This window comes from Curcuma longa, unplaced genomic scaffold (assembly GCF_044706935.1).
Source record: "Curcuma longa cultivar G26 ecotype Majalengka, Jawa Barat unplaced genomic scaffold, ITB_CL_G26_1.1 utg509_np1212_2302976_RagTag, whole genome shotgun sequence".
NCBI lineage: Eukaryota > Viridiplantae > Streptophyta > Magnoliopsida > Zingiberales > Zingiberaceae > Curcuma > Curcuma longa.
Window position 1 is genome coordinate 906,104 of NW_027435603.1, and position 13,396 is coordinate 919,499.

The following is a 13,396-nucleotide window of genomic DNA, read 5'->3' on the forward strand; positions in this document are numbered from 1 at the left end:
TAGCTTGTTATCCATGTTTCTAGTTTCTCTCACAAGGAGACATAGGTCAACACTACGGCAATATCAAAGTCCAAGAGGAAGCGATGAATTAATCTGATCAAATTACACATAAAATCTTAAAACCAAGTAAGAACAGTAAAGCATAATGCATCACGACATCATCTTGACTCTTAAGGATAAAATAGGTGAAGTGTAAGAAACCAAGAAGCAAACAACTTAACGGATCCAGAACCAGCATAAAGCATATAATGGCAATTCATCTTTAACTGAGACAGTGTTTGGCAATTCACAGATATTTTCCACTCAATTTAAGGTGAAAGAATAGCACTAGCAATCAAGGAGAGGGCTTACATAACGATGGAACATCTCTACGGCTTTGTCTGCTTCTTCTATAGTACTCATCGTCACGAATCCAAATCCACGGCTTTGATCAGTCTGCCGATTGTAAATCACCTGCAAGTACAGAAGCAGAGACAAGAATCGCAAAAGTAACTTAATCGCGTATAACTACTCAACTGCCCTCGCCAAACAAAGAGAATAAAATGATTGATTGGTGGGTTAAAAGCTGAAAGAGGCATCTTCATTTCAGGTTCCCATCAAAGACCATGAAGATTTTTTACCTCCGCGACCTCGACAACGCCGGCTGAATCGAAGAGCTGAGCCAATTTCTCGCTGTCTATATCAAAAGGCAGGTTCCCGACATAGAGTTTAGCCTCCTCAGGCGGTTCGACATAAGGCTCCTCTCCCGCCATCTCTAAGAAGTCGCTGCCTCCATCCGCCACTACCTCATCTTCCACCGTCGTCTCCTCTTCTCCCTCATACTCCTCGATCCCAGCAGCGTCTCCCTCCTCGCGCCCTTCAAAGCCAAAATCTCCGACTTCCACCTCATCCTCTCCCGCCTCCTCATCCTGGCGAGCCCAACCGGAGGTCTGCGCGACGAGGGGAACAAAAGAAAGCTTCTTTTCGAGGGAGAAAAGCGAAGCAGAGCGAGAGGAGTGGAGGAAGGGGAAGGGCTTGAAGGCGCGATGCAATGAGAGGAGAGGGAGGGAGGGCTTGGTGTTGGACGAAAAGAAGGTAGTGGGAAGGGAGGAGGGTAGAAGGCCTTCTGCCATGGATACGGGCTTGAAGGCCGCGCCTGCCGCCATGGATTGCGAAGGGGAAGAGATAAGGGGAAAGAGGAAGAAGAGGCGAACAGAGAGGGACCGACCGTCTGGGGTTTAGATTCAGCGTGCGAGACACATAGACGGAAAATTTATATTCGATCCTCCAAAATAAAGATATTGTCAAATCTAGCTCCTTGATTCCCTAGCTCAAAAATACGAAGGGCCAAATTCATAAGTATCCATCTAAAATAGGCAGAGATTCAAACCGCTGCACTGTGCCACCAGAGCAAAAAAATATATAATTTTAAAATTATAATATTGTATAAATTAAAAAAAAATAAAATCTGTCATCCCAACAGTCTTACACGGTCAACCTCATGATCATATATAAGGAAGTAAATTGAGAAGTTATAAATCACGACGGGAGAAAGTATTATCTCGACTTCGTCGAGATTCGATTATTTTCTACTTCAGTAATTTTACTCCGTCATAATCAATTCAACTATGTTGTATTATACATTGGCGATTGATTACCTATGCGAACTTAAGATTTAATTTCTACTTAAATTTATTATAAGTTGAAAAAAATAAATCTTGTAATCATCATGTAACACACAATGATTTCATAAGTTGAATGTATTAAAAGTTACATTATGAAACATTACGTGAAGTATACACGAAGACAAAAAAAAAGTTTATAATAATTAAAGGTGATCAAAATATGTTTGATAACAATATTGAATTAAGATTGTTCATAAATAAATTAGACCAAAAAAAATTTAAAAAAACTCAAAATATACCATTTTTATTTAAAATTACTTTTTGAGATAGCTTAATTAATTAAACCTAAATAATTAGATCAAAACATTTAGGTGAAATTTTGGTTGTCTTTAGAATGTGAGGCTAAGAAATTGAGTTTTTCTCTCCATCTCACTTTCATTTTTGTCCCTCAAAGTCTAATATTATTTTTAGAGGTGAGGGGCAATCTAACTTTAAAATTCTAGGACACATATTTATAGAATTTTTTATACTTAAAACATATTTAAAAATCATCATTTTATTTATTTATTAGCTAACTTCATATATCCAATTTATGTTGATTAATCCTAAGGATCATCGATCCAACTGTACAAAAATTTTTCACTGATCACTAAGATAAATCGAAAAGTACTCATAGTGACTTATTCATACAGTCTGCTTCCTCAGGCCTACTATTTACTAGAGAGGAAAATAGTCCTATAATGTGTTGTGATTTAGTTTCAAATATAAGATTCCTGGGATATGCAAGAGGGGAAAATATTTTAGAATTTGAGATGGAAGGATAGATATTTTATATATCTAGAAACATCTGGGATATGCAAGAGGGGAAAATATTTTACAATTTGAGATGGAAGGATAGATAGAATATCTATCCTGAGCACCACTTCCTGCGCACCCCGTGAGCAACCCCATCCTAGCCGTCCGTCCGTCCGATCGCCCGATCCGAGCCGTCCGATTACACAGTGTTTCTCCTCGGACCTTCGCTGCTTCCCGCCGCCCGTTCATCGCCGTCCGACCACCGCCGGCCACCGGACCGGACCCGTTGGAACCGCAACTCGCAGGCGGTCCGGAGGTGGCCGGATTCCGGCCGCGATTCGGCCGGAATCCGGCCGGATTCCGGGCGACAGCGGCGCCAACCCCTGCTGCCATGTTTCGGCCGGAATTCCGGCGGATTCCGGCCCAATCCGGCCGAAATTCGATGCTGGGATGTGCGCCGTCGAGTTGCGGTTCCAACGGATCTGGTCCGGCGGCCGGCGGTGGTCGGACGGCGATGAACGAGCGGCAGAAGCGTGCGAACGTCGGAGGAGTGCGCACGGGGTGCGTAAGAATCCGTCGCTCAGGATAGCTGTTCTCGAAGGATAGATATTATATATATATAGAAACATGATATCTTGCTTGCTTGTGTGTACAACATCAGCGATAAGAAATTCTGAGTGCCTAGAATAGGAACAGTATCATTTTATAATTATTTTTTATTTTTTATTGCTTACGATTAAGTCATTTAAAATTTTTTCTTTAAAATTTAGGGATTGAGTTATAGTATTAAGCATAAAAAAAAATTGAAAATAATTTAGTTGCTCACATAATGTGCAGGATAACAATCCGACACACTCCGTAAGCACATAAATTTTTTTACTTTAAAAATATTTTATGCTTAATATTATAACCCAACTCCTAAATTTTAAATGGAAAATTTTAAATTGTTTAAACATAAGCAAAAACATACTATTATTTCTATTCTGGACGTCCGAAATTAGTGATCAAGGTGCTCAGACTTTTCTATTGTGCATTGTGTCATGTGCGCACAAACATATATATTCGGATTTGATATCCTGCGCGGTTGATTTGTGCATTCAGTACACGACAGATGATTCCGAGTGTCCAAAACATTAACAATGTTATTTTTTAATTTATTTTTTTTACTTATAGTTAATATATTTAATATTTTTTTCTTTTAAGGTTTAGGGATTATGTTATAGTATTAAGTACAAAAAAAAAAATTTTAAAACTAAAAAAATTTAGTTACCAAAGGGATGTACTGGATAACAACCGGACATACCCTTTGAGCAATTTTTTTTTTGATTTTTTTTACTTAATACATAATCCAACCTTTTAAATCGTAAAGAAAAAAAATTAAATGGCTTAATCACTAAAAAAATTAAAAAATAACATTAATTGTTCATGTTTCGGCTTCCGGAACAATTTCGAGCAATCAAAATCTTCTTTCGCGGACGAATCATGCAGAATAAGGCGTACGTATACATCTTTAGGTTGCCCGAAATATATATGTATTTTTTCTATGGCTCTCTTTTAATCTACAGAAGGATGTGTGTGATGTCCATTTCTATGCCATACAATTGTATTAATCGCTTATCGTCCATTAAAACAATAGTAAATGGATTCATAACCATTGACCCTATACTTTCTTTTCTCTATATATTTGTCTTCGACCCTTGTTTATTTTCGATATCTTACATACATTTCCACTACAATTAATAACATCGTTCGTCTTAACAAATAAATAAATTGGCTATGGCACGCCCTCAACTTCTTATCTTTGGCTTTGCCTTTGCCTTGGTTGCCATCGTTGCATCTGCCTTAGCGAGCTCTGTTCCCTCTCCCTCCCCTTCGAATGAAGACACTAGCTCGGTGCCTAATGTCTTAACCCCGATCGCCAAATCACCTCTCCCCAACGATGCTAATGCTCCTTCTAGCGATGATATCACCGATAGCGATGCTGGGTCTGTCGGTGCTCCTCTTGGTACGACCCCCACCGAACCAGAGACCGAGTCCGCTAGTAGCACGAGCCAAGCCGAAGCTTCTTTCAATGGAGCAACTTCTACGGCAACATTCATAGCCATTTCTACTATTGGTTATTTTGTGTTCTAAACCTATTTCATTGAGGCTTTTGCCACGATACGACGTTATTGAATTGGAAATGGTGTAATATCAAACTAATATTTCATTGATATCTTTCAATTTAATTAAATTCTACTATACGATCATGCTCTATTTAAACATTTGCAATCTGTTTTAAATACGAATTTTGAATTTTGAATCAACGTGAGGTTTACTGCAGGTTTAAATTTGAGTTACGTTCGAATTTTGAATCAACGTGATGGTTTACTGCAGGTGGCTGACTGTACGTAACGTCGGCTGCATGCATGCATGCAACTCTCATGCTTCTCGTGCATCGATTTAATTTCTGCACCTGTTTTTTTTCAAGCATTTATCTTGAATTAATTTTTTTTGTTGATTTAATTTTCGAAACCTTGCAGAAGATAGAGCTGTCAAACGGATTAATCTATGACGGATTCATCATATGACGAGGTGAGATGGGCTAACCTACTAACTTGGCAAGTTGAAAAATCTCAATCCAACATAACTCAAGGCGGACTGCAGGTTAGGTGGGCCTCACGGCCTATTAAAAAATAAAAAAATATTTAAAATTTTAAGTTTAAATTATAATTTAAATTGATTAAGTTAAAATTTTTAAGTTTAAATTATAATTTTTAAGTTTGAATTGTAATTTAAATGGACAAACTCATTAATTCAGAACTTTAATTTTAAAATTTAAAATAAATAAATAAAATTTTCTCTAATCCGAAGCGGACCAATCCTATATCGTAGGCTTAGGCGGGTTAACCCGTCTGAACCCATCTTAAAATCGGTTGATAAAATTTCAACATAATCCGCCTAAATTACTTGATGAGACGGGATTCCATTTCTTACGGCTATAGCAACATATTCCCAATTTTTTACTAAAAAGTCCAAAAAGTTCGACATATCAATTCTCATCTCTATTATTTCTTCATGGGCTGTCTGGCCCGGGCCCACCAACACTCTCCTTTTCTTCCCTCCCACTCCGCCCTTCCTTTCCCATTCTCTCTCTCTCTCTCTCTCTCTCTCTCTACGTCGCCCGTCGGGGGGTTCAATTGACGGAATTGAACCCGCAACATGCTCCGCCGCTTCCCTCTCCTCCTCCTCCCCCTCCTCCTCTGCGCCTCCTCCATCGCCGCCGGCGACGGCGGCGACGCCTACGAGGTCCTCCGCTCCCATGGCCTCCCCATAGGCCTGCTCCCCAAGGGCGTCCAGGATTTCCGCATCGACGCCGACGGTCGCTTCGAGGTCCGCCTCCCCTCCTCCTGCACCGCGAAGTTCGAAGGAGAGGTCCTCTACAACGCCACCGTCTCCGGTACCATCTCCCCCGGTCAGATCGCCTCCCTTTCCGGCGTCGCGGCCCAGGACCTCTTCCTTTGGTTCCTCGTCCGCGCCATCCGCCTCGACGAACAGGCCTCCGGCATCATCCACTTCGACGTCGGGGTCGTCGACAAGCGATTCGCCCTCTCCCTGTTCGAGACCCCGCCGGACTGCGCCCCCGTCTCCGCTGACTACCTTCCTCGCGAGGGCTCGCGCATCGCTGCCCACGTCGACGAGGTATCCTTTGACGATCTCACTTGATGTTCCATTCGCTTCTACATTTTCCCAAAGAACTCTTATGCGCGCACCCTTTTGATCCACAGAGTCAATCGGCTGAGCTCCGCTACAAGCTCGACCATCCCGACTTTGGGGAGACGACCATCTGAAATTAATAAGCAACGCCATCTTCAATTCTTTATCAGTAAAAAGGTCACGTCTGCTTGGTTTTAGCTTGCTAATCTGTGTGCTTGTAGAGCTTCACAGTCTCAAGCTGAAAGGCTGAACCTTTTTATAAAATTTTCATTGAATCTCGGAGTTACCATCTGAGATTCAATGTAAGATGGATCATATAGCATCCAATGTTGGTAAGAGAGTCTAGGATGATTCTTTTTCCAACTGATCAATCATGCTAATGCTTATATGATATCTATTACTGGAATTGATCATAATGTTTTGATCATGCCAGTAGTATAGTTCATATGCATGCAGTGAAATCTGGGGTTTCTTTGCTGCAAATATCTTTCTTGCTGTGTTGTGATTAATGTCCTACTTATGTAATTTTGTAACACTTAAGGATTTGTTGGAACATATAGGTTCTCTTGGTCGAGAGATAAACAGTTGTTTCAGTAGTAGTAGTGTTCTTCATTTTCTTTCAAATCAGGTTAATCTTAATGACTGTTTCAACAAAGAAGATGTGTGTCCATTTCATTTGACTAGCACTGCAGACTTGTGGAACTCATCTGTTCAAGATCTTCTAATGGGCACTTCAGAAAATTTTGGTGATGATTGTGAGGCGTACCAGGTCTCGACATCTCTAAATCTTCAGCAATGCTGCACCATGCAACTTAAAACTGGTGAGGTATGAAACCAGAATCAATTGATCCAGAGGCTCATAGGGAATGAAAGCATGGTGCCATGGTCTGTTTTATCTAACTGAATGTGTGAGAATATCAGGGATGGAATTCATAGAGCATGTGGCTTTGCTTATGGCGTTTTGCAGGAGTTCAAACATTATAATTTGCATGAAGGAGCCTTCATCTCTAGTGAACTTCAGTGAGTGTCTCAATTCAGATGCTTTAACAATTGTTCTTGTGCAGTTTTGTTTGGACTGGTCCTGTAGAATAGCATCTGGAAATTGAAGTGCTTCAAGTGTTAGTTTGAACCTGTGGACCTCTCAAAGGACAGCCAACTCAAATGTCACTTTACTTTTCGTAAAGGAGGATTGGGATACTGGAGTTGACTAGTGAAAATGAAGATGCAGTGGCTTTTGGAGCTCCAGCTCCAAATCTGTCAATGAGAAACCTCACTCTCATTAGTCATGATGAACACCAGCAGGGAGTGCCCACCTGAATGCTTCAAGTCAACTTCAAAAATAATAGATTGTTGGCTCAAGTGCCTTTAATAGTGTAGCTTTTTCTATGGCATTTTGCAGCAGTTCATTATTGATACGTGGTAACTTTGATTTTGCATAATGTGGATGTTCTACCCCTTTTGTAGCTTCAAAAGATTAGCCCTTAGTTAAATGTTTTAACAGTTTAATTTTGCAAGCTTCTTTGCAACTGTCTTGAGGGGCATTATTGAAAACAAATACTACATCTCTTTGATAAATTTACAAGTAGGGCATTTTGAGTATTCTACAACTTTACTTGCCCTCTTTGAAAAAAAAATACTGACTACTTGATGTTGCGCTTGACTTGATCTATGACACTTGGCTATCTCGACAAGTGCTAGCGAGTTTGTCTTTCGACTAATTAATATGTTTGTTCCAATTGGCCTGCCAAGCTCAATAGTTTTAAGTTGATTACCTCGCTTAACTTTTCTAAACCACCCCTAACTAGCTCAAAGGTTTTAATTAGTCTATCTAAATGCTTAGTGATCCTTGTGTTGCATACCAACTAGACTATCCTCTTTAAATCACTCAAATTGTTGGATTGCCTTGAGACCAAATGGAATCCTGACTCACATGAACTTCTTAATTTAACACTTTGCTCATGTAGGTCATTAGGATTGGAGCTATAGTGTGATAGTAAGAGGTGGGACAAACTCCCAAGATAACGAGGATTTAAATCTCATCCATAATAGATTAGACCTAGAGAGTTTGAAAAACTTGTGGCATTGGATCGTCCGTAATTAGTAATCATCTACGCTTCCCAATTTATCTTAATGATTGGCGAAAATTTTCTACAGGGCTAGGTCGGTCACTTTCAGAATTAATTGGATCGTAAAAGTTAGATATCTGAATTACTAAAAAATAAAAAATAACTTGTTGGATTGACTAACACATGTGGGTAAACTAGACTAGTTGAACTCCTGCTACATCCAAACTAATTTGCAGATTAGCAAATGATTATGTGACATAAAGCTATCAAATTAAAGTTGATGAGAACAATTGTTACCAAAAAAACACTTTCTAAACATATACATTGTTTATATCAGTAATTTTAAAAAAAAATGTGCATGGTATTTAACTATATTAATTATAATCTTAAACATAAAGTAACCAAGCCGTCTTAGCTCAGCCGGTAGAGCGCATGGCTTTTAACCATGTGGTCGTGGGTTCGATTCCCACAGACGGCGTGTTCTTAAAGCGTTTTGATTTGTTGTTGCCTCTTACTGTCGTTTTATTAATTTCTGATATTAAAAGGATTTCCCATTTAAAATTAAAATGTGGTTTTTTAAAAAATAAATAAATTATGTGTTTCAAACTTTTATATTAAATCCTATAAATTCGGGTTTTATAAAAATGAGTGAACAACTCACCTATGCAAACAAATATATATATATATATATATATATACTTATAATAACTTAAACTCATAAAATAGCTAATGTTAAATTTATATTTAATAAATAATAATTTTTATTTAATCCAAATACTGTCATGCAAAACGGCATCTTTTGTTATTATTTTCATAAAGAGTACCTTTTAAATAAAGTCAAAATATCATTCTGTCATATTTTCCGTACTGAAAATATATTATTCTAAACCTCCAAGTAAAATGATTTAATTTTTTTAATTTAACTTATCAAAATTATTATATATAGATTATTTTTATATTAAAATAATTTTGATTAAATTAGAAACTATTTTAATCAAGCTTTAAAATTACAATAAGAGTACGTCAAATATGATAAAGTGTTATTATAATATGTTTGAAAATAAAAATGATAATAAGGGGCTCTCAATTTTTAATGTAGAAGGGATAAGAGTATAGAAATAAGGAGTAAATGGAAGACGAATGAAAACAACAACACGATCGTCCCCTTTCAACGTAAATATATATTTTTTTATCTTTCAATATAAAATTCTTAATAATTTTAAAGGTGCATTGGGTTAGGATTATCTTTGATAATCTTAATTATCAATCTAAGATTATATTATTTAACTTTGTTTAATTTAGATAATGAGTGATTTTTTAAGTAATTAATCATGTTCATCACATTAGCAAATATCAATAAAATTGAGAATGCAATTATCAATGCTGGGTAGCGGATTCTATCTTTTGTTGAAGAGAACGCGCTTACCATCGAAATTGAAAATGTGATTACCATCGAAATATAAGATTTTTTTAGGGTTAATAGAAAAATATTTCTAAAATTATCCTAGTGACTCATTTTGCCCCGTACGGCTGTGTAGGCGAGGAAGGAGTGGAGATGCAGGCAGAGGCGAACAAAGGAAATATTAAATTAGATGATAATATTATCTAAATTAAATAATATTATATTTTATTTATTATAATGTTGATTATGTGATTATATTTTAAATAATATTAAATTAGATGATCATATAATCATGATTATATAGGATAACTTAACCAAGCACTTTAGTAAAAAGATAGAATCTACTATTCCAACGATTTCACATAATCGATTTCACAATCATCTATGAGGAGATAAATCGGGAAGCTGCAATTGACCATTACGGAGAGGATATTGTCTCGACTTCGTCGAAATTCGATTCTTGTCTACTGCCATGAACTTAACCAAATACACTCTAACCATTAGTGTAAATTTAATCACCTAAATTTGAAATTATTTAAACCAACGACTAAAACTGGGGTTATAGTTAAAGCGGCTAGTAGAAAATCAAAATAATTAATTATATTCAACGTGAAAGAGCTAGATATGTTCTTTTGCTACATATGTTGATAAATTACTTATCTAAATTACATATGACGATAATAAAAAATCAATTGACAGAATCATTTTAGTTTCAATTGAAAATTAAATTTTGATCAATTTTTCCCTTTTTTAAGAGCATATAATCCGTTTTGGAACGGATACTAATTACCTTTTTATGTTTTTTTTTCAAGTATGACAAGCGGTGTGTACAAGGCAAAGAAGGAATTCACCGCCATATCACTAATAGATAATTTTTGATGATTTCGACTCCATACAACCTGCAATTCGAACTGAGGATGGATTAGATTAGCTCATCTTCAAGGAATCACAACCCTTTGTCTCGGTCATTGTAGCACGTGTGTCATCCAGGACAAAAAGGGCACGATGACTCGATGCAATTCTCACCTTCCTCCCAAGTGTTTAACAACTACTTTCACAAAAATAAATAAACAAACAAATAAATAGATGTGGTAGCTTTGGTAAGTAGAGTAGTAACTCCAAACATGATTTACACCGCAAACATGAGATGGCGAGAGAAGAACACTAATTGCACAAATAAATGTTCCATGCCGCATTAATTCACTCTCTCATTCTTCACGCTCAACATCAATTTCATGCTGAAATAATTATTATGTTGCCTTCCCTATCTTATAATTATCATAAATAAATAAATAAATAAATACCCTTCTGTTTTTTATTTAATAATTAAGATGTCGTAGGCGGTATTCGCACAACTTATACATGATCGATTTTAATAAATACCTAATAATAATAATAAAACACTTTAAAAATAATTTTAAAAAATTAGAATTGAAGCGTTATCGGATAATGTACACCTAAATTATAAAATAATAATAATAATAATAATAATAATAATAAATCAAACATTTATTGATGGTATTGTATAAAAATATGGGAAGGTAGATTAAGCAGCGAAAGGGGATCTTCCTCCTCGCCTCTGCCAAGAAGAAGAAGAAGAAGGAGAGAGAGAGAGAGAGATCGACAGATCCGTGCCGGCTGGCGTCCAGATACTCCGGCACCGGCCGTCGGCAAACACCAGATCCCGTAAGCTTTCTGTGACGCTACATTGGGCTTTACATTCTCGGATCGGAGGGAGAGACTTGCTGGCGAGATGGGAGTTTTGGGGGAGGGTTCGAGGTGGTGCTTCTGCTCGGGCGGGGGGAGATCGGAGAGGATGAAGGACAGCATATTCGCGTCCAAAGGCCTCGCGCTCGCGTCCATCTCCGTCGCCGGAGGTGGGAGCGGCGGCGGCGGCGACGCAGGCACTGGTTTCCTCATCCACCGTAACCTAATCCTCACAACGCATGCCCGTCTCCCTTCTGCTGCGGCCGCTGAGGCGGCCGAGATCCAACTCTTCCGCGGCTGCGCTGTTGGCCGCCTCGTTCCTCAGAGGTCAGTCGCTTCCTTCTTTACTACTGATTTCCTGCATTTGTTTCAAGATTCTCCTGTTTCTGCTGAAGAAATCATCCCGATAACTCGGGGTTTGAATTGGAAATGTTGAAGTACGGTGATTCTGTTGTAGATCAATGTGGAAGTAGGTAAAATCATGCCACTGGAGATTGCAATTTCGCCCAGATCTGATGCTCTCTCTCTCTCTGTACATGATAAATAAAACAAACAAATAATAGCATTAATGATCTTCTTCTACTTTCTAGTTGAATACTTCATGTATCTTAGTTGCATCGTCTCATGTTTCTTTATTCTTTTCCAGATTTTTCATAACGAGTTCCGTTCTCGATCTTACTATAGTGGGACTTGATATACTGGATGACGATTCGACCTCGCAGGTGCAGCAACCTTTTCACTTGAAGATCTGCTGCCGCCCAAATCTAGATTTGGGCAATTTGGTTTACCTATTAGGGCACACAATGAAAAAGGAGCTGAAGATAGGCGAAGCAAAAATTGTTGTAGCGACAGATAATCTCATAAAGTTGTCTACCGATGGTGTGCCATGGCGTCCTGGATCTGCTGGTTTTGATGTCCAAGGCAATTTAGCTTTCATGATCTGCGATCCCATGAAACTTGCATCGTCTCCCGCTGGAAGATCGCCTCCGTCTTCTTCGACAGCTTTGTCACAGAAGAAGAAGGATAGTTCCTCCCAATTTGGGATTCCCATTTCCGTCATATGCGATTGGTTGTATCAGCATTGGGAGGGCAGCTTGGATGAGGTTAGCAAGCCCAAGTTGCCTGCAGTTCAGTTGATGCCTACGGGACTGAAGACACGGCGTGTCTCCAAAGTACCTGAGGAGGTGAATGAGGAGGCGGCGATCGCCGCGCTATCCCCGCCGGCAGACCGAAAATATAGACATCAGCTTGGGCCGAGTTGCTCGTCAAACTCTAATGCTATATTTTGCCCTGACGAAGACCTGCTCATGGACTTGGATTGTATCCATGACCAGGGGATTCCTACTCCAGAGATTTTTGAATCGCCAAAACTAATTCCTGGACCGATTCAAAAGAAGGAGCGAGCTCCCGTGCAGCTCTTGGACATCAACTTCCCTCCGAAGGTCTCGAGGTCGATCGTTTTGCCTCTGCCACTTAAAAAGTTAACTGAGGAGAACAATGTCAAAGAGCCTACGACTGCAAAGAGAGAAAACGAGTTTTCATCAGGCAATGCATCGCAAGCGAATGTTAAGCCGGAATATAAGCTACCGCCGGTTGGTACCTGGCAAGATCACTGCAGTGACGTGCACTCCTCTTCTTCTCCGGAGGTATTGAACGAGTGGGAGCATTGTAGCAGCGAGAAGCAAACCATGTACTCGGCTGAGACAATGGAGAGTAGAAATATACCGAGTGCCAAAGAAACCGGGCTTCAACAGGTGGGCAGGAGCAGAAGCTGTGTCAACTACAGCAGATGGTCCTCGACGACGACATCGGCATCCAAAGCAGCCGTGCAGAAGCAGCACCATGCCTTGCAACCTGCAAGGAAGACGCGGTCACAAACATCAGTGTCGGCACAAAGGATCCATGAGTATTACAACCCAACCGTCTCATCGAGCATGAAGAAGCGAAACAATTCGGTGAATCAGAGGAAGCCGCCTCAAACCGCTGCTCATACGTCTCCAAAATGGAATTTTTGACCATTAGTTTGCTGTTTGGTGAAGCAGGAGCTTAGTTGTGTTATATCTGCTAATATAGTAACTAAATTCTGTTCTGAATTTGTTTGGGCTAGTGTTGTTGTATTCAAGAAA

At 39.0% G+C, this 13,396-nt stretch overlaps 3 protein-coding genes and 1 non-coding gene across 4 annotated transcripts in view; 3 read left to right on the forward strand and 1 right to left on the reverse strand.

The window, feature by feature from the left end:
• The window catches only part of LOC141820677 (28 kDa ribonucleoprotein, chloroplastic-like), a 6,141-nt gene extending 4,946 nt beyond the window's left edge, over positions 1-1,195 (reverse strand). Inside the window, exons 1-2 of the mRNA XM_074708038.1 lie at positions 621-1,195; positions 352-453 (exon numbers count right to left, since the gene is read on the reverse strand). Of these exons, the coding sequence (XP_074564139.1) occupies positions 352-453; positions 621-1,145 (627 nt within the window). The 5' untranslated portion in view covers positions 1,146-1,195. The remainder of the gene's footprint in view (positions 1-351; positions 454-620) is intronic.
• Positions 1,196-5,559: 4,364 nt separating this feature from the next.
• On the forward strand, positions 5,560-6,691 carry LOC141820645 (uncharacterized). The gene is made up of 2 exons (XM_074708001.1): positions 5,560-6,080; positions 6,167-6,691. Exons 1-2 carry the CDS (start codon positions 5,601-5,603, stop codon positions 6,227-6,229), a joined length of 543 nt encoding a protein of 180 aa, XP_074564102.1. The 5' UTR covers positions 5,560-5,600; the 3' UTR covers positions 6,230-6,691.
• Positions 6,692-8,566: 1,875 nt separating this feature from the next.
• TRNAK-UUU (transfer RNA lysine (anticodon UUU)) lies at positions 8,567-8,639 on the forward strand. Its single transcript has one exon. It is a non-coding gene; the product is annotated as a tRNA-Lys (tRNA).
• Positions 8,640-11,155: 2,516 nt separating this feature from the next.
• Positions 11,156-13,396, forward strand: LOC141820681 (uncharacterized). The gene is made up of 2 exons (XM_074708044.1): positions 11,156-11,597; positions 11,917-13,396. The coding sequence occupies exons 1-2, from the start codon at positions 11,317-11,319 to the stop codon at positions 13,283-13,285; spliced, it is 1,650 nt and encodes a 549-aa protein (XP_074564145.1). The 5' UTR covers positions 11,156-11,316; the 3' UTR covers positions 13,286-13,396.

Excerpts from the sequence above, each read along its gene's own strand:
- LOC141820645 (XM_074708001.1), top strand. The coding sequence starts at position 5,601 with ATGCTCCGCCGCTTCCCTCTCCTCCTCCTCCCCCTCCTCCTCTGCGCC. Across the intron at positions 6,081-6,166 it reads TCGCTGCCCACGTCGACGAG|AGTCAATCGGCTGAGCTCCG; the intron begins GTATCCTTTGAC and ends TTTGATCCACAG.
- LOC141820681 (XM_074708044.1), top strand. The coding sequence starts at position 11,317 with ATGGGAGTTTTGGGGGAGGGTTCGAGGTGGTGCTTCTGCTCGGGCGGG. Across the intron at positions 11,598-11,916 it reads GGCCGCCTCGTTCCTCAGAG|ATTTTTCATAACGAGTTCCG; the intron begins GTCAGTCGCTTC and ends ATTCTTTTCCAG.